This window comes from Hemiscyllium ocellatum, chromosome 45 (assembly GCF_020745735.1).
Source record: "Hemiscyllium ocellatum isolate sHemOce1 chromosome 45, sHemOce1.pat.X.cur, whole genome shotgun sequence".
NCBI lineage: Eukaryota > Metazoa > Chordata > Chondrichthyes > Orectolobiformes > Hemiscylliidae > Hemiscyllium > Hemiscyllium ocellatum.
This window is the reverse complement of record NC_083445.1, coordinates 28,212,431-28,232,512: the sequence shown is the minus strand read 5'-3', so window position 1 is coordinate 28,232,512 and position 20,082 is coordinate 28,212,431. Positions and strand designations below refer to the sequence as shown.

General features: G+C 43.7%; 1 protein-coding gene across 2 annotated transcripts in view; it reads left to right on the top strand.

The window, feature by feature from the left end:
* Positions 1–20,082, top strand: part of LOC132835985 (CD209 antigen-like protein C) — a 60,470-nt gene that overhangs the window by 7,925 nt on the left and 32,463 nt on the right. For both annotated transcript variants that reach the window (XM_060855162.1, XM_060855161.1), the window contains exon 3: positions 6,262–6,375. In XM_060855162.1, the coding sequence (XP_060711145.1) occupies positions 6,262–6,375 (114 nt within the window). The remainder of the gene's footprint in view (positions 1–6,261; positions 6,376–20,082) is intronic.

Below are 20,082 nucleotides of genomic sequence, written 5' to 3'. Positions count from 1 at the left end.
CATTCACCATGTACCAACGGTACCTACTGGCATGGACAAGGATACTATTCAGGGCATTGGCACACGCACTATTTTTTTTTCACTGGTGGGTCTTGGGTATTGCCCCCTGATACCCATTGATTTTAGTTTTGCTAGGGCTCCTTGATGCCACACTTGGTTTAATTCAGACTTAATGTCAAGGGCTGTCTCTCTCTCCCCTGCCCTCCCCTCTGGAATTCAGCTCTTTTGTTCATTTTTGAACCCAGGCTAGAATGGGGTCAGGAGCTGAGTGACTTTGGGAGAACCCAAACTGGGCATCACTGAGCAAGTTATTGCTGAGCAGATGCTGCTTGGGCAATTTTCCGCATTGTCAGGTAGATGCCAGTGTTGTAACTCTACTGGATCAGCTTGGCTAGGAGAGCGGCACGTTCTGGAGCACAAGTCGTCAGTACTATTGCCAGGATGTTATCAGGGACCCTTGCTGTTGCACTATCCACTGTCTTCAACTGTTTCTTGATATCACATGGAGTGAATTGAATTGGCTGAAATCTGGTATCTGTTAGAGACCATGGATCATCCACTCGCATTTCTGGCTGATGATTGCTATGAGACCTACAGCCTTATCTTTTACACTGATGTGCTGGACTCTTCCATCATTGAGGATGGGGATACGTGTGGAGCCTCCTCCTCCGTTAATTATCTAATCATTCACCACTATTCCTGACTGGATATAGGAGGACTACAGAGCTTCAATCTGATCCGTTGGTCATAGGATCACATCATTCTGTCTATCACTCGCTGCTTATGCTGTTTGGTGTGCAAGTAATCCTGTTTGGTGGCTTCCCCTCAACTTCAGGTATACCTGGTGATACTCATGGCATACCCTCCTGCACTCTCCATTGAACCCCTGACTTAGTGTTAATGATTGAATGGGGGATATGCAGGCCATGAGGTTACAGATTGTCCTGGAGTACAATTCTGTCAAATAGTGCACAGTCCTGCTGTTGAGCTTTGGTGGGTGGAGTGGCTGAAAGTTTGTGGATGTGGTGCAAATCCAGCAAGTTGTTTTGTCCTGGAGGGGGTCAAGCTTCTTGAGTGTTGTTGGGACTGCACCAATTCAGGCAAGTGGGAGTGTTCCATCACACTGCTGCATTGTAGATGGTGGACAGGCTTTGGGGAGTCAGGAGGTAGATTACTCAGCACAATATTTCCGGCCCAGACCTGTTCTTGTAATCATTGCATTGATATGGTGAGTCCAGCTCAGTTTATGGTAAATGGTAAAATCCAGGATGCTGATCGAGGGGGATTCTTTGATGGGAGCATTATTGAATGGCAGAGGATAATATGTAGGCTGTTTTCTGCCTGGAGATGGTCATTGCCTGGTCTTTTTGTGACGTGAATGTCACTTATCACTTGTCAGTCCAAGCCTGGATGAACTTGTTGAATTTAAACAAGGACGGCTTCAGTGTCTGGAATCATGAATGGTGCTGAACATTGTGCTATTATCAGTGAGCATTCCCACTTCTGACCTCACTTGGGAGGTAGATTGTATATTTCACTACTTCTCTGGGATATCACCCCTCTCTTCATTAAACTGAATGCTGCTTTTTCCCTTCTGGCTGATTCACTGTTCCTGTTATGTTTCTATAATCCTGAACAAATGATCAGAATATCATAATGTTTGATTTTCGAGCCAAGCTGTTGATCCCGTTTCTGGAACACTGTCGTGGCCACTTTAATTACTGTATATACATGTGTAAACGTTGATCTCATGTAAAAGAGTTTCCCTTAGTTTTGGCCAAAAAATCTTGTATTTTCCATATATCTTGTGTAAAAGTTGACCCCACTATATCACATCATAAACCTCTTACAAAGGAAACTGCATGTTCTAATTAATTCACTTAAAGGAAATAGCATTCATCCATTCATACCAGCAATTGCACTCATCACTCTTTGTTACTATATTATGTCTCTATTAATTAATGAATTTATTCATTCATTCATAACTCTCCTTTGGTTTACGAGAGCACATTTTGATTCATTCATTCATTCAGACCGTACTGAGTCTGTCAGTACTTAACGCACTTTGTTCACTGTCCATCCAAAAGTAATATTGTTAAAAAAATTCATCATTTTAATGGTGCAATAACATCTGAATAAAAGTGAGATATATTAGTTACATATATCTTTAAGTATTTGACAAGTTTATTAATTTTGCTGAGATTCTTAACATAGAGAGTAAATGGGAGAATTTGGCAGGAAAGTTCAAGACATTGATGCATCCAGAATTCAATAAAGGTTTCACTTTAAGTGCGCCACTATACCAGACCATGACGTTGTTGAACAGTGGGATTTTGCAAGGTTTCACTGAATCTTTGACATGTTAAATTTTCATCCTGGAATGTTCAAATAAACTATCCTCCTCATAATTCATTCTTGGTTCTCTTGGTTACCCGGTAATTCCCTTTGCCATAATTCATTGTGTTTTTCTTCTTTATCTGGGATTAGTTGTGTGATCAAATCGACTTCTGCTAATAATACGGTATCTCGATCTGCAGCATGAATTTCAGCCCCTCAAAACTAGTACCGGGTATTAGTCAACCCCACAAATTAAAGATATATGTAGCTAATATCTCACACTTTTATTCAGATAATGACACCATTAAAATGATTAACGTTTTAAAAATAGTCCAAAACGTTTGACTTTTACACGAGTATATACGGTACACTGTTGAAAAACCTGTTTCTAGTGATTGAAATCTGATGCTGTAACATTCACACTCAATATGCTTGTTTACAATGAAATTTATACATAATTGCTGGGAAGCTAATACTGATACCAGTCTGACAATCTCTGTGTATTGGCCTGTCAGGCATTCCCATGATTTTTTTTAACCCACGACTGTAGGTGCCTGAATGAGACGCATTGTTTTGCAGCTGATTTCGACTGTCACACACATCATGAATGTCTGAATGATTAATCCCACTATTACAGTTTGTGTTCACGCTCTGTACACTGATTGAGAAGTCTGATTAATGATTTCTTTCCAATACAAAGTGAGGTTTCACTCGGTGTTATACCAATGGCATCATTTCCATTGTTTGTTTCTGACTGATTTCACTGGATAGAAGGTTATCCCAGTGTTTCTCAAGCACAACATCCTTAAAATGGACAACACTTCTGTCATTGACTGTGTTATTCATTTTCTATCTGAAATGCTGACCACACTTGGAATGACACCAGAATTTGAAATCATGCTCTAAACTAACAGTTAGATTTTTAAAAAATACATCAAAGTGACTTATTCAGCCAAAATCACGAAGGAACATATTCAGAGAATTGTAGAATCCCTACAGTGAGGAAACAGGCCCTTTGGCTCAACAAATCCACACCGACCCTCCGAAGTGTATCCCACTCAAACCTATTCCCCCACCCTATTATTTTATATTTGCTCCCAACTAATGCACCTAGCCTACATATCCCTGACCACTATGACAATTTAGCATGGCCAATTCATCTAACAAGTACATCTTTGGATTGTGGGAGGAAACTGGAGCACCCAGAGGAAACCCACACAGACATGGCAAAAATGTGCAAACTCCACACAGACAATCAGCTGAGGCTAGAATCGAACCCGGGTACCTGGCATTGTGAGGCAGCAATACTAACCACTGTCAATTATGGTGTAGTTTATTAAACACACTCTGTGCAGGCGAAGGCAGTACCCAAACAAATGGAGCTTTGTTCTGCGACAGAGTAATTGATTACAAATTGACACCATCTAACATCTTGAGCTATTGATGTTTAATATAATTTGTGTTGAAAAGAATTATGCTCTTTACCACTTCGGCATTACGACTCATCAGGGTAAAATATGTAGAGAGAGAGATGAATTTTGAAACAGGGAACAGAGCAGAGATTTTTTTCTTGCCTTCACTAATGTAAGATAAATGTACTTAAATGTGTTCCTGTCTTTTTAACATCAGCTGACATTATGTTCAGGTAACTTATGTGACAAGTACAACTGCACAATTATTTCACATGCATTACAGGAACAAGAAAATAGATCATAAATTCACATGAAGATGTCAGAACATAATGTTCGACAGTTTTAGGACAGGACTCGACAGAAAGAAATGCAGACTTCATTCAAATTCTGTGTGTGTTAATAATTCATATCTTGGTCACATGGAAATGAGAAGTAGATTATAGATCGTGGATTCATCACACATCCCTGAATAAGTCAGATGGTACTGGGTTTGCTGAATCCCTGGCTGAAATATGGAATTAGAGTCAGGACTAACACTGTAATCTCAGGCCATGGTAACAGTACAATACCAAAGATATAGTGGTGAGTAGGCTACCACCAGAGCAGTAAAACCAGGATCAGCTTTCACTACTCAGCAAAAAAAAATCCTTTTGTTTTTCTGGGGAGGAGCGGAAAAATAGAGATTCTGCAGAAATTCTGAGAGGTTTGTTAGGTCAAAGTTGGCTGAACAGCAGGAGCCAAGGTTAGAGGAGCAATTGTTTTGTTCGTGGAAGGCTGTCTGCACTGGGGACCCTTCCAGGATAAACACTCCATCTATTACTTTGACATCTCAACATATTGGGCTCGAATGTAATAGCATGGTTAAGGGACTGGCAAACAACACAAAAATGGGGAGGTGGAATATGATATGCTGCAAGACCAATTGAAAAAAGTGACTATTTCACAGAAAATGTTCAAGCGATGTTTAGTCGAAGTGTGGGAAACTGTATTTTTGAATGAAGAACTATTAAATCTAAATCTAAATCTTGAAAAGTGTCAGGATACTCTGTGCTCTTTAATCTTACGTTCACAAATCGCTGATGGCATCATAACAAGTCAATGAGTTAACTCAGAAGGATATTAACCTGGTGCCTAGGTTCTGGAGCAGATTATTATTAAGAAGATCTGTACAAATAATAAGCAAGAGAGAAAATAAAGTTAAACAATCAGTTATGTTCAACATATTAAAGGAAAGAATCCATCATGCTTGAAGAGTACAAAAGCCATGCTTTAGTGTTTTGTCTGGAATGGATAACTAACAATTGAGAACAAATATTCTGCATGTGCACACAGAAACCATTTGGCCAGCTGTCACTGAGATAATGATCATTGCCAAGATCGGAAGGTAATCCTGATGTTCCTGCTTAATTCAAATTCCTCACATTCTCTTTCACAACACATCACACAAACTTTACATGGTCAGCTTAAATTGCATTTTTCCAAATGTGTCTATTCCATTTCCCCAACTCCCTTGAGTATAGCATTTACACAAACATGATGGTTTACAGTTTTCAGATTCTGAAGAATTGTTGCATATTTGGGTACCGATGGGGAAACCCATTGGAAAATAAACCTGCTGATACACGAACAGGATCAAACAATGTGGCACTCATTGTGATGGACCCAGATACTGACATTGTCATCACCTCTAAGAGGATCAGAGAGGGAGGACTAGCACCTATTGATACCCAGGGCCCAAATGAGCTGAAGCCAAGGAAAGGGAGGGACACTGTGCTAGCACTATCTTGGAAAAGTGGAAAACAAATTCTTCTGTCAAGAAATTCAGGGGAGACAAGCAGGAAGTTGGACAAAGACAGCAAACAGGGAAACACTTTAATGATGTTCTCCAGAGAAAAATGTAAGAAGTGTTTGCATGGAGAAATGAATGGCACATTAATGAACCATGTCTCCTCCGGTCTGCATGAGAATTCAAACTGGAACAGTGTGACTGATCCTTACCTCTGAAAAGGCTCAGTAAGACATGAAGTTGCATGTAATTTATTACAGTAAGTACTTGGGAGAAATGTATGTTACTCCACAGGATCCCTGTTGGAATTGTGCACTTATCCCAAAGTGTGAATTTATCTGGCAGTTTAGTGAATTACAGTACATTCTCCATGAATCATTTTACATTATTTCATCAGAGTGAGACAGTTGATTTAATATCTCTACTCCAGTAAAAAGTGAGGTCTGCAGATGCTGGAGATCAGAGCTGAAAAGTGTTGCTGGTTAAAGCACAGCAGGTTAGGCAGCATCCAAGGAACAGGAAATTTGACGTTTTGGGCCAGAGCCCTTCATCAGGAATTCCTGATGAAGGGCTCTGGCCCGAAATGTCGAATTTCCTGTTCCTTGGATGCTGCCTAACCTGCTGTGCTATCTCTACTCCAGCACAAACGAGAAAGGGTTTGCACTCATGTTCACAAAGTGGGCTCCTCTGATCCTTTCAGTGATGACCTTCTCTTACACTTTACAGATCATGGAGGTGTTCAATCTGTCCAAGGAAAATGGTCATCTCTCGTTATCTACATTTTCCTGGGTATCTCCATCCTGCTGTCCGTGGTGACGCTTATCACTGCAGTGATACTCTGTAAGTGTTGTGACATTTTAAACTGTGTCATGGTAAGGTTAGGGTTAGTGCTGTATGAATACTCCAATGTCAATTGACAAATGTAATGTAGCAGTGAAATGAGCCTGGGTGATAATGGCGGAAGGAGATTTGGACTCCACTCAAAGCACTGCACCTCATCCATTGCCTCACCTCAGTCAGTAGCCCACTTGCTGCTTTGTCTCCTCATGGGGAAGTATATCCCCTGCAGGGGAAAGCAGTCATTGACAAAGCCCTCACAGAATCCAAACCCAGAGCACATCATCTCAGAGGATCTCAACAATGGGAGCAGCTCAACTGTTAATTTTCTGAAGCAACATGAACTGTACCAATGATGCATCTTCGGTAAAGGAAGAATAAGACTTTGTCATTCCACCAGGATGTACTCGGGTTTATGTGAAAATGTTGTGTCAATAAGTTTCTGTTCTAATGTCAACCATATAAATATTATCCTGATAGATTTTGAATTTTGTCCATTCTGTAAGCTGAGGGAAAATGTCTGTTTCACCTGTTTGATGGTGAAAGGGATGACACAGTCGAATGGGGCCCAGCAGGGCTGTGTAACAGGGAGATGTTCAAGGGTATGATGAGTTGTTGGCAGGGCATTTCAGGCCAGTGACATTGTTGGCTTTGAATTGTCGGTCTGGGGTCAGTGGTGGGGTTGGATACCGTTACATTTGAAAGTGTTTGTGACCTGAGCTGACCATAAATACCAAGTGACTTTTATCTTAACAAGGACATCACTACCATCTGCCCAGTTACAGAATACTGAGTATTTATTGAGAGATCTCGGTGAGATGGACTGAGCCCCTCAATTGCTGCTTCCACTGCTCAGCATCATAAAGCCTTATGACCTGATCTCAAACTGTGAAGTCTTCCTAAACATTGCTTTAATAGCAGGAGATAGTAGTGCACCCACAGCCTAACATTCCCCATGGAAATTGTTGGTATGGCGTTGTCTTCCCAATTTCACCACCATTTCACACACCAAATCCTCTTGATGAAAAATCCCAGAGAACTCAACATTGTCAAGATCAGGACAGGACAGTTCTTAATTTAGGGTGTAGGTTTGCTCGTTGAGCTGTAGGTTTGATATCCAGACGTTTTATTACCTGACTAGATAACATCATCAGTGGCGACTTCCAAGTGGAGCGAAGCTGCTGTCTCATGCTTTCTATTTATATGTTTGTCCTGGACAGGGTTCCTGGGGTTTGTGGTGATGTCATTTCCTGTTTGTTTTCTGAGGGGTTGATAGATGGTATCTAGATCTATGTGTTTGTTTATGGCGTGGTGGTTGGAGTGCCAGGCCTCTAGGAATTCTCTGGCATGTCTTTGTTTAACCTGTCCTAGGGTTGATGTGTTGTCCCAGTCGAAATGGTGTTTTTTTTCTCCTCCGTGTGTAGGGCTACGAGGGAGAGATGGTCGTGTCTTTTTGTGGTTAGCTGAAGTTCGTGTATCCTGGTGGCTAACTTTCTTCCTGTTTTTCCTACGTAGAGTTTGTGGCAGTCCTTGCATGGAATTTTGTAGATGATGTTGGTTTTGTCTATGGGTTGTACTGGGTCTTTTAAGTTTGTTAATTTTTGTTTGAGAGTGTTGGTGGGTTTGTGTGCTACTAGGATTCAGAGGAGTCGTAGTAGTCTGGCTGTCATTTCTGAAACTTCTTTGATGTATGGTAAGGCGGTTAGGGTTTCTGGTGTGTCTGGTCTGCTTGTAGTGGTTTGTTCTTGAGGAATCTGCGGACTGTATTTTTTGAGTATCCGTCCTTCTTGAATACATTATATAGGTAGTTCTCCTCTGTTTTCTGAAGTTCGTCTGTGCTGCAGTGTGAGGTGGCTCGTTGGAATAGTGTTCTGATACAGCTTCATTTGTGTGTGTTGGGATGGTTGCTGGTGTAGTTAAGTATTTGGTCAGTGTTTGTCGGTTTTCTGTATACGCAGGTTTGGAGTTCTCCATTGCCTGTTCTTTCGACTGTGACGTTCAGGAATGTGAGTTTGTTGTCGGTTTCTTCATCCCTGGTGAACTTTATGCCTGTAAGGGTGTTGTTGATGATGTTAAATGTCTTGTTTCATTTTGTGATGACAAAGGTGTCATCTACATAGCGGACCCACATTTTTGGTTTGATGGTTGATAGGGCTGTTTGTTCTAGACTTTGCATTGCCGCTTCTGCTATGAATCTTAATGCCATGTCATGAGGATCACTCACCAGTCAGAGAGGGAATTGGGCTGACATTTGGAGGAGGTGATGTCTGTATCAGTAATGGGAGCACCCCAGTGACATGCTCATTCTATTGCAATATTTCCTGATTCTGCAGCTTGTCTGACTGAACTCTAGTTGCTTTCACCTGATATTGAGAAGGTAGAAGGAATCACTGATAGCAGCATGTGCCCGTGTGGGGATTACTTTTCTTTCCTCAACAGGTCTCACTCCAGAGATGTTGTAGGACCACAAGATGGAGGAACAGAAGTAGATGATTCAGTTCACCGAGTCTGCTCTATCATTCAATCATCACGAATCTGATAACCCTCAACTCCACTTTCCTGCATTTTCCCCATAACTCTTGATTTCCCTGATTAAAAAGCTGCATATCACAGCCTTGAATGTAGTTAACAGCCGTCTGAGAGTCATAACCGTCCAGGAGAAAAATTACTCCCTATCTTGTTCTTAAATGGGTATTCCTTTAATCTAACATAATGTACCTCTGGTCCTAGATTCTCCCACAAGGGGAAATCACCAACCCTTCCACAGCTATCCTGTCAAGGCCAAACCTACCAACTTAGCGAGCAAGTCAACCTCCTCATATTACTGCTATCTTGTCATGTCATTTCGTACAGACACAAAGGCAGGGTGTTTGTATTAATTGTCAACTGGTTTCAGTTATGAGAAGTCACTGGAATGCCATTCCAGAGGCTTGGATACACTCAGTCAGTCACTCAGGGGGGTTAGAGTCAGGAACCTTCACAAAAGGGGCATAAGGCAAATCCTGGTCCTGAGGCTTTCTGCCCCGAGTGTGGGCTGGACCTCTCGTGGGATGAGAAGGGGGAGAGGGCATTAAGGAGGATGAAAGTGGGCAGCTCAGCTGCTGCTGTTGTAGGTGGGAGGTATATGGGCAGTGCGGAAGGCATGTAGTGTTAGTGGTGTCAGGGGTTGGGTTGGATAACCGAGTGAGGGAAGATGTTACAGGAAACAGTGAAAGTGGGAGAACATGAGCCCTGGTGGGAGGTGGGTGCAACAGAAGGCATTGGAGGGAAGGTGTTGGCATTTATGCTGGCAGAATAGAAAAGGACATAACCTTCCTCCCCTCGAACTGGATCTTTCTCACTATTTATGCACTAAACCTGGATGATAGCCTCAGATCAGAATGTGATGTTCTGGGTTCATGGCCTCCACTGCAGATCCGAGGGGAGGGGGAGGTCCTCTGTCTGTTAGGGCCTTCAGGTCCTACCCACAAAGTGGGGCACCTATTTCCACCTGTCCACCATGGCCACAGCAAATGCCAGGAATTGTGCAGAGCAGTTCCAGACTGACACTGCTTATCAAGGTACATAGGGAGCTTTTAACAATGGACCTGGCACAAAGGGGTGCTCATCTTCTGGGACGTAGCTGTTGAGTGGCTGGAGTGGCGTGTGATAAGGTAACACTAGCATTGGATGTGAGGGACATCCCAAAGTAAAAGGTCATTAGTTAATAAAGAACATTTGGGAAGATAGAAGGGAAATCTCATTGGGCTGTCTCCAATAAACTCACCATAGCAAACAAAATGGAGGTTTCAGCCTATCTCTGATCTCCAAACACTTTAATGAAGTGAAACATTGAGTAGCAAATGTGATACCATAAGGGGCAGTGAGTGACAGGCAATCATCGATTGCATTCAGGAGATGATCCTATAGCAGTGTGTATCCAACTTCCTGTGGGAGACAATTCCACAGGTTCACAACTCCCTGAGGGAAGAAATTCTTATCATAGAATCATAGAGTAATACAGCTTAGAAATAGGCCTTTTGGCCCAAACTGGTCCATGCTGAGCACTCAGCTAATTCCAATTGTCTGCCTGCTGCTTGGTTCAGCATATCTCATCTGGGCTGCAGAGGAACTTGGAGTGGGAGGATAAATATCCATTGGTTGTGGTCCACTTTGAAGATTTACGAGGATATTGCTGTCATAGACATTAAATCGACTTGACTCAATTATTACAAGAGCAAAGAAAGGGTCTTTATTAAAAATCCTGCTGGATTTTGACTCATTACACTAAGTCAGATGCCTCAATGCAAAGAGTACCGAAACATTACACAGAAGCCTGCCTTATAGAGTTCCTATCAAACTCTCAAGGACAGAGACTGGGGAAACTCAAGTTGTTATCCTCTCATTCCCAGGTCCTAGACATAACAGTTATTCTGCTTTCGCTGAGTTCGACTATCGCAAAGTCGAGTTGAATGCTTACAGAATTCAAACAGAGATAAGCTAACTGCAGACTTTCATCAAAGCATCGTTTACAAAGATCAGTACAGCATTGATTTGAAGAAAAGCATTCTCTTGAAATTTCACAGTAAATGGATAATTAATTTCACAGTAAATGGATAATTTTCCATTACATTGCCTTCCTTTTTATCATTTTATGGCAGCAAGGACAACTACAGCAACAACAACAAAGAAATACAGAGCCAGAATAGCTACACATCAGAAAATGTTTAGGAAACACCAGGCCTTTCCTCAGACACCCCCTGCCCAAAACACAGCTTTGTGGTGGTATCGTCACTTGCTCTGGTGTGCCCTATACACATCCCATGTTCACACGTCACACTTGTCAAAGCCATGCTAGGGTGGGGTCCACGCAATGCACCTGCCCTTATGAATAGTCCTACCAGGGCGCTTGCTAAAGGTGTGAGTTGGGGCAGCCTCATATTCACATGAGGCTTTAATCACTACTTGCACTTAATTGATTCCGGTGCCGTCCGATGTCTCCTCAGGCCCAGCTAAACGCCTCCAATGGCTGGCTTGTATCCACGTGGTTCTTTCTGCGATCTTAACTGCTGTCTGTGTTGTGAGGAGCACCTGAAATGGTCCCAGCCACCTCGTCACCTTCCAGTTTCTCCTCCTGAAGTCTTTCACCACTATCCAGTTTCCAGGGTCTAGATCATGCAGCTTCCCTCCTGCTGGTTGGGGTAGTGCTGCTTTCACTTGATTCTGTATTTCAGATAAAAGTGTAAGAGTTTTATACAGTAACATAACATCTTGTCAATTTATTTTTTAAGGTACCATTTTCTCTTTCCATTACCCCACCGCTCGCTGGGTTGTAGGCACAGTGTTGTCTCATGTTTATTCCCAGATAATCACTGATCTGCTGTAAGGCATTATTGACAAATGTTGTCCCATTGTCACTACTAAGCCTTTCAGGGATGCTCCATCTCGGAATTATCTCAGTTAGCAAAGCTTTGGCTACTGCACTGGCATCCTGTTTAGGGGTGGGGAACACTTCCACCCATTTGGAAAACAGATCAACTATTACCAGACAGTACCTTTTCCCTTCGCTGGGTGTTAGTTCAATGAAATCCATCTGAAAATGTTCAAAAGGTTTTTGGGGTTGGGGGTGTGCTGCCTGACTCATCTGTATTCCCCTGCCCCACATTATTAATGGCACAGGTAACACATCATTCACAATACTTCTGGGAGTAATGAGTAAATCCGTGGGTGTACCAGTGTGCCGAAATACTGTGATACATTCCCCCCCACCCCTTTTGACATATGGTCCTTACCGTGTGTCAGTTTGGCATAGAATGGAAATAATGATCGTGGTAGACAGGGTTTACCATTGGGACCACACCATACTCCTTCCCTCACACTGCATCCTGCTTTTGTCCACTCATGCTTTTCTTCCGGTGTGGCCTGTGACTGTAACTCCCGTACGTCTGTTGGGGTACAAATTTTTGTCATACACAAGTCAATCTGCTCACTTGGCAGCTGCTGGGCTGCAGTTCTTGCTGCTGAGTCTGCCCTTGCATTGCCTTGGAAAATAAAATCATTATTTTTTTATGTGAGTTTCATATTTACACACAGCGATTGATTTAGGCAATAGGACCGCTTCCAGGAGGTCAGAAATCAGGCCGCGGTGTGTGATGGGCTTTCTGGTGGAGATCAAGATGCTCCTGTGTTTCCACAGAGTTCCAAAATCATGTGCAACCCCAAATGTGTATCTGCTCTCGGTGTAAATATTCACTGTCCTTCCCTCAGCCAATTTACAGGCCTCAATCAAGGCAATCAGCTCCGCTGCTTGTGCCAACAGATGAGAAGGGAGTGGTCCCGCTTTGACTATCTCATATGTAGTCACTACAGCATACCCAACACAATTCTGGCCCGTCTCCTTGCTCCTGAATGTTGACTTATCCACAAAAACTACGAATCCTGCAAATCTGGTCAAGGGCTGCAAATTTCATTAGTTATAGCGACACAACCATGTGGGTCTCCATCTCCTTCCGTGGGGAGAAAGCTAGCAGGGTTAAGGACGTTACATCACTTTATTGTAATGTTAGGCATCTCCAATAACTGATATGTGTGCGGTCCTTTGCTCGGACAGCAGTAAGGATACTGCATGTGGGAGCAGAAGGGTTCATTCACCATAGCCAACTATATCCCTGGACTCTATAAGAGCCTTTTCAGCTGCGGCCATGACTCGCAGGCATTTAGGCAATCCTGCCGCTACGGGGTCTAGTTTAGTTGAACAATCTGCCACCAGCCTCAATCTTCCCCCATGATCCTGCAACAGCACAGATGTCATGCAGCCACGCTTCTCATCCACCGTTTGTACAAAAGGCTTGTTTGGATTCAGAATCCCCAGCGTAGGTGTAGTTTGGAGCGCCTTTTTTAATTCAACAAAGGCACTCTCAGCCCTGGGGTCCACTGCAACGGACTCTGGTTCTGCAAACCTTTGCCATGGGCTATGTCACTTAGGGGCACCTCAAGGGTTGCAAAATGTGCGATAAACATTCTACAGTAGGAGCACATGCCCAAAAAGGATAGTAATTGTTTCTTCAGGCTTTGGAATTTGCTGGATTGCTTGAACTCTGTCTTGACCAATAGCCTTCCCTTGTTCAGATATTAAGTGACCGAAGAACTTCACCTGTTGTTGTACACATTGTAGCTTTGTGAGACTGGCTTTGTGCCCCTTCTCTTGCTAGATGGCAGAGCAACGCAAGGGTATCCTTCTGACATCATTCCTTTGTTGGTGCTGCTATCAAGCGATCATCTACATACTGTAAAAGCGCTGACCCCGGGGTTAGAGCAAGAGTCTCCAGACTCCTGCGCAGAGCCCCATTACATATGGTGGGGGACTCACAGTAACCTTGACAAAGCTGCGTGAAGGTATATGATTTTCATTTGAATGAAAAAGCAAACCAGAATTGACTATCTGGGTGTACTGGTACACTAAAGAAGGGATTTGCTAAATCTACATCAGAGCCCATTTGCTGTCCAGTGGAATTTGAGCCAATGTATTATAAGGTTGGGAACATTTGGGGCGCGTGGAACATCAGCGTTATTGACTGCTTGCCAGTCTTGAACAAACTTCCATTCCTCTGGTTCACTGGGAATGTTTGCCTTATTGACCAGAAAAATGGGGGTTCTCACTGGTGAGTTTTCACAGGGGATTTTCACTCCAGCCTTTAAGAGGGATTCAAAGACTGGAATAATTCCTTCTATAGCTTTGGGTTTTAAAGGGTATTGTACTCTGCAAGGACGATACTCAGACTTTGGGGTTAACCTTATGGGCTCACAGCCCCGTATGAGCCCACATCATGTTTGCCCTTTGCCCACAGCTCAGTAGGGACCATTTTTAATTTTGGGTCCGAGACTTCTATCTTAAAGAAACACCAGGCTATCCCCCAATGCTTCTCAGGGCTAGCGGGGGTTACCTGGACTGTCCTATTAGCCTGTGTTAGCCAATTTAGTTTCTTTTTATATGTTCACATATCTGCATTGAACCAGATACCCACATTGTCCCTGAAGACTCAACCTTTCGTTCTTTATGCCATTAGCATCCATGGTCCCAAATCCTGCCACCTGTCACCACCAGTGACACGTGAGGAGCGGAGCCTTCCACATCAAAAAGATAGGATCTGCTTGCTGTTACAGATACCTTAGATAAGTTCACACTGACTGCACACGTGATCTCTCCAAAAAATGAGCACAATAACAACTGACCTGGTTTAACCAGTCTCCTGAACCAATCCTTCTCAATGGTTTGTCAGGGCCATTGTGGTGTATGTGTGATGTTCAGTGCAGCATATCACCAGCAAGAAAATCAGTGTTAATAGGATTAACATGGTTGCTTCCTTCCAGGGTGAGTGAATCACTCACTGAAATTATCGCTCTCTGGCTTAATCGCCACTCATAGACATACATCGGGGTCGTGGGTCATATTTTACAGCCTGCACTGGTAAATCTTCCCTTTGAATTACCTGCAAGCCTGTCGGAGTACTGACCAAATCTAACCCCAGTCTCACTATGAGATCCCGACCCATCAGATTTAAAGGACAAAATTCCGATAACAAGGAGGAGAATTGGAATGTTTCCCCATTACTAGTTTCGACAATAGGGGTGCAGAAAATCTCTCCTGCACCATGACTCCTGATGCACCCATTGTGTTCAGGAACTTTTCACTCATCTTTATTTTCATTGATTGTCTAAACTGGTTTAATTTAAGGGCTGACTATGTTGCCCCTCTATCTACCAAAAAGGTAACTGATGTACCTTCCACATGTAACATAGAGGTCGGCATCAACTTCTATGCATCATTGTGATATTGGACATACTGTCCACACTTCACAATCTCAGCACCCAACATAGAGGTGTGACATGTCTCAGTGCCCATAAGGTTAGTAGAAGCGATTAGCATAAGCAAGTCTTCGTTGCCAAGCATAAAGAGGCTTACCTATACCTTGTGGGCTGCCCACTTCCACCTCAGCCTTCCCCTGTCAGTCACCCTGTCGCTCAGCCTCCAGGGCCGATTGGGGCTGTCTGTGTGGGCACTGTCTCGCCCAGTGGTCCATTGCTCCGCAAACAAAGCACCCGCCAGATGTATCTCTGCCCGCACCTTTTCCACGACCTCCTTTTCTGCAGTACCTTCCTCCAATGGCCGGGTGACCATCTTTTACCCTATTTCATTCTTCATTCCATTGATGAAGCTGTTCCTCAGGTGTGCCTCATACGGCGTGATTTCTGCTGCCGTTATGTCTTCAGGTGGTCTCAGTCCACCATGGACATTACAGACATCAGTGAGGCGCGTAAGGTACTGGGACACTGTCTCACCTTCTCGCTGTTTACACATTGCTATTTTGATCATGTCCATTTGCACTGGGAATTCCTTCCTACAGGCGGTTGCCAGCGTTGCAATAAAAGCATTAAAGTCTCCATTTTCTTCTGCTTGTGGGTTGGCTACTCTGGCATGGACATTTACTGCTGGCCACTTATACTTCTCTTGGCCTTCTTGCTTCGATCTGTTGGGGGTACGAGCTGCTACCGGTGATTCAGCAGACCCTGAGGCGGGGCCGCTGACTTGGAACCTTCGCCAGGCGGATCTCATAGGGGAGGCTGTAGGTCTCAGAGGGCAGTCATCAAGGTCAGGGTTTGAAACAGAATTAAGACACTGTACAGCTTCGTTAGGTTATTTTCCCGCACGTGTCTGCATGTGCACTGGTGTTTGTACGCGCATTTGATCTTTTACTTAAAATTTCCTTTCTCTGATATCAGCCTCAGCCTTGCACATATTATAAGCACTCCAATTCACCGATTCTATTTTCCTCTTCCTTTTCTCCTTTCTCTCTCTTCCTACCTCGACCTCAACATTTCCAGCTGTCTTTTACTCAAACTTTCTCCTTCCGGAAAACCACATTCCTTGATCCACAATTCTAACTGCTCTACTGATTCTGGGACGTAATTATTTAGCATGTATTGTATTTTTCGTTGGCCATTCCAAGTCCTGTGTGGATTCTCCCTTTGTTTGCTCTTGCCAGAGTCCATTTTTAGTGTAACTGGAAAAGTGTTCAGCTCTCTCTCTCTCTCTCTCACACTCACTCTCATCTTTCTTCCTTTTGACTTGCTTTTTACCTCCGGAGGTCCCCTCTCGCATTGGGCGCGTTTGCCTCAATGCCTTGGTTTTCATAAACCAAGAAACCACGTACCTGATACGTCTTAGACGAGTCCAACTCAGCCAGTGGTGGTTCTCAGTCTAAAATCATCCTCAACCTTGCTGTCTCCTACACACTCTTCCCTTGGGGTTTTACTCTAATACCACGCGAGAGTTTACTGAACCCTTTTCCTGTTGCATTTATTCTCTTAGAATGAGTCTCTATGTAGGATTACTTAAGCCACGACTCTTACCCCGAGTCTATTCGATTTGAACCCCCAGTGCTGGGGCGATCCACGAATTCCCAGTCCTCTCATGCAAAGGGACCAAATCAATGCTTGAGATGAATTGAAAGATCTTCAAGGCACTGGCGCCTGCGCCTCCTGGGAATCTTCAGAATCTCACCCAGTATTGGGATCCCGGACAAGCCACCAGGTTTACTGTCGTGGAAATTAAATCGACTTGACTCAATTACTACAAGAGCAAAGAAAGGGTCTTTATTAAAAATCCTGCTGGATTTTGACTCATTACACTAATTTGGATGCCTCAATGCAAAGAGTACCGAAACATTACACAGAAGCCTGCCTTACAACGTTCCTTATCACACTCTCAAGGGCAGAGACTAGGGAAACACAAGTTGTTATCCTCTCATCCCCTGGCCCTAGACATAACAGTTATTCAGCTTTCGCTGAGTTCGACTATCGCAAAGTCGAGTTGAATGCTTACAGAATTCAAACAGAGATAAGCTAACTGCAGGCTTTCATCAAAGCATCGTTTACAAAGATCAGGACAGCATTGATTTGAAGAAAAGCCTTCTCTTGAAATTTCACAGTAAATGAATAATTTTCCATTACATTGTCTTCCTTTATATTACTGGCTAGTTTACCCTCAGAATAATTTTCCCTTTATATTACTGGCTAGCTTATCCTCAGATTTAATCATCCTTTATACTATTGGCTAAGCTACCTTCAGATTTATTCTTCTCTCTCCTTATTTCCCTTCCTGTTGCCCTCTGTTGATTTGTGTAAGCTTTCCAATCCTCTGGTTTCCAACTGCCCTTTGCCACATTATTTGTTTTCTCATTTGCTTTTATGTTTTTCCTGACCTCCCTTGTCAGCCATGGTTGCCTCACCCTCCCTGCACTATGCTTTTTCTTCCCTGGGAATTAATCGCTGCTGTCTCTCCTGAATTGCTCCCAGAAACCCCTGCTATTGTTGTTCCACTGTCTTTCCTGCTAGGCCTCTCCCCATCAATTCTACCCAGCTCCTCCCTCATGCCTCTGTAGTTGCCTTTATTCAGCTGTCCCTCTCAAACTGCAGAATAAATTCAATCATATTATGATCACTGCCTGCGAAGGGGTCCTTCACCTTAAGATCCCTTACCGAGTCTGCCTCGTTGCACAACACTAAATCCAGTATTGCCTGTTCCCAAGTGGGCTCCACCACAAGCTGTTCCAAAAAGCCATCTCACATTCATTCCACAAATCCATTTCCAAATCTACTACAAACCTGATTTTCAAAGCCCACCTGCAAATTGAAATCCCCCATGATCACTGTAACTTGGCCTTTCCTGCATATCTTTTTTATCTCCTGGCGTATCTTGTGCCCCCAATCTTACTGTTTGGAGGCCTGTACAGAATTCCAAATATAGTTTTTTTTTTAACTTTGCTGTTCCTCAGCTCTACGCACACAGTTCAACACCATCTGTGCCTACTTTGTTTCATACTATTGATTTAATTTCATTTCTTACTAATAATGTAACCCTATCCCATCTGCCCACCTGCCCATCTTTTCGATAGGATGGGTATCCTTGAATATTCAGCTCCCAATCCTGATCCCTTGCAGCCATGTCTCCATGATGCCCACCACTTCATACCTGCCAATTTCGATTTGTGCCACAAGCTCATTTACCATGTTCCTTACACTGCATGCATTCAGATATAACACCTTCAGTCGTGGATTAACCATCCCTTTTCTTATTGTAATTCGTTTGTTCAGTGTGCTTGAAGTTTGACAGCTAACCCTTTCCAAACACTCGATTTGTGTCTGTGCTGGAGATTTTAATATCTTCTCCTGAGTTCTGCACTCTTACCTCCTCCTTTAATTTGCGTTTTCTAAGCTCCCCTATAACTGATCTGTTCCCCCCCCCACCCCTATTCAGTTTAAAACCCTAGTTAAGCGATTTGCTGGAACTCTGGTCCCAGTACAGTTCTGATGAAGACCATCCCCTCAGAGCAGGTCCCTTTTTTAGATTAGACTTACAGTGTGGAAACAGGCCCTTCGGCCCAACACGTCCACACCGACCCGCCGAAGCGCAACCCACCCATACCCCTACATTTACCCCTTACCTAACACTACGGGCAATTTAGCTTGGCCAATTCACCTGACCCGCACATCTTTGGACTGTGGGAGGAAACCGGAGCACCCGGAGGAAACCCACGCAGACACGGGGAGAACGTGCAAACTCCACACAGTCAGTCGCCTGAGTCGGGAATTGAACCCGGGTCTACAGGCGCTGTGAGGCAGCAGTGCTAACCACTGTGCCACCGTGCCGCCCACTTCTTCCCCAACATCCCACGAATTCAAATCCATTTCTGCAACACCAATCTCTGAGCCTCACATATACTTACTTAGTCTTATTGACCCTGTGCCAACTAACTCGTGGCTCAGTTAGTCATCCAGAGATTATTACCTTTTGGTTCTGCTTTTTAATTTAGCTCCTAGCTTTTCAGACTCCCTAAGCAGAACCTCTGCCCTAGTTTTATCCATGTCACTGGTAACTGCATGGACCACGACCACTTGATCTTTCTCCTCCTACTCCTGTTCCTCTACAGCCCAGATGAGATATCCCAAACCCGAGTATCAGGCAGGCATGTGGAATTAGCTGAGTGGTCAGCATGGACCAGTTAGGGCCGAAGGACCTGTTTCTATGCTGCATTACTCTGTGACTCTATGAGGAAGAATTTCTTCCCTCAGGGAGTTGGACATGTCCCTTGAGGTGAAAGGGATCGGGGGTATGGAGAGAAGTGGGAATGGCATACTGAGACAATAGACAATAGGTGTAGGAGTAGGCCATTCTGCCCTTCGTGCCTGCACCACCATTCAATAGGATCAGGCTGATCTTCCTCAATCATTATCCTGTTCCTGCCTTAGCTCCATAACCCTTGATTCCACTGCCCTTGAGAGCTCTATCCAAATCTTTTTTAAACAAATCCAGAGACTGGGCCTCCACTGCCTTCTGGGACAGAGCATTCCACACACCCACTACTCTCTGGGTGAAGATGTTTCTCCTCATCTCTGCCTTAAATGGCCTACCCTTTATTTTTAAGCTGTGTCCTCTAATTCAGGACTCACCCATCCTGCCTCCAGAGTGCCCAATCCTTTAATAATCTTATATGTCTCAATCAAATCCCCTCTCAGTCTTCTAAACTCAAGGGTATACAAGCCCAGTCACTCCAATCTTTCAACATAAGATAGTCCCGCCATTCCAGGAATTGACCTCGTGAACCTACGCTGAACTCCCTCAATAGACAGAATGTCTTTCCTCAAATTTGGAGACCAGAATTGTAGACAATA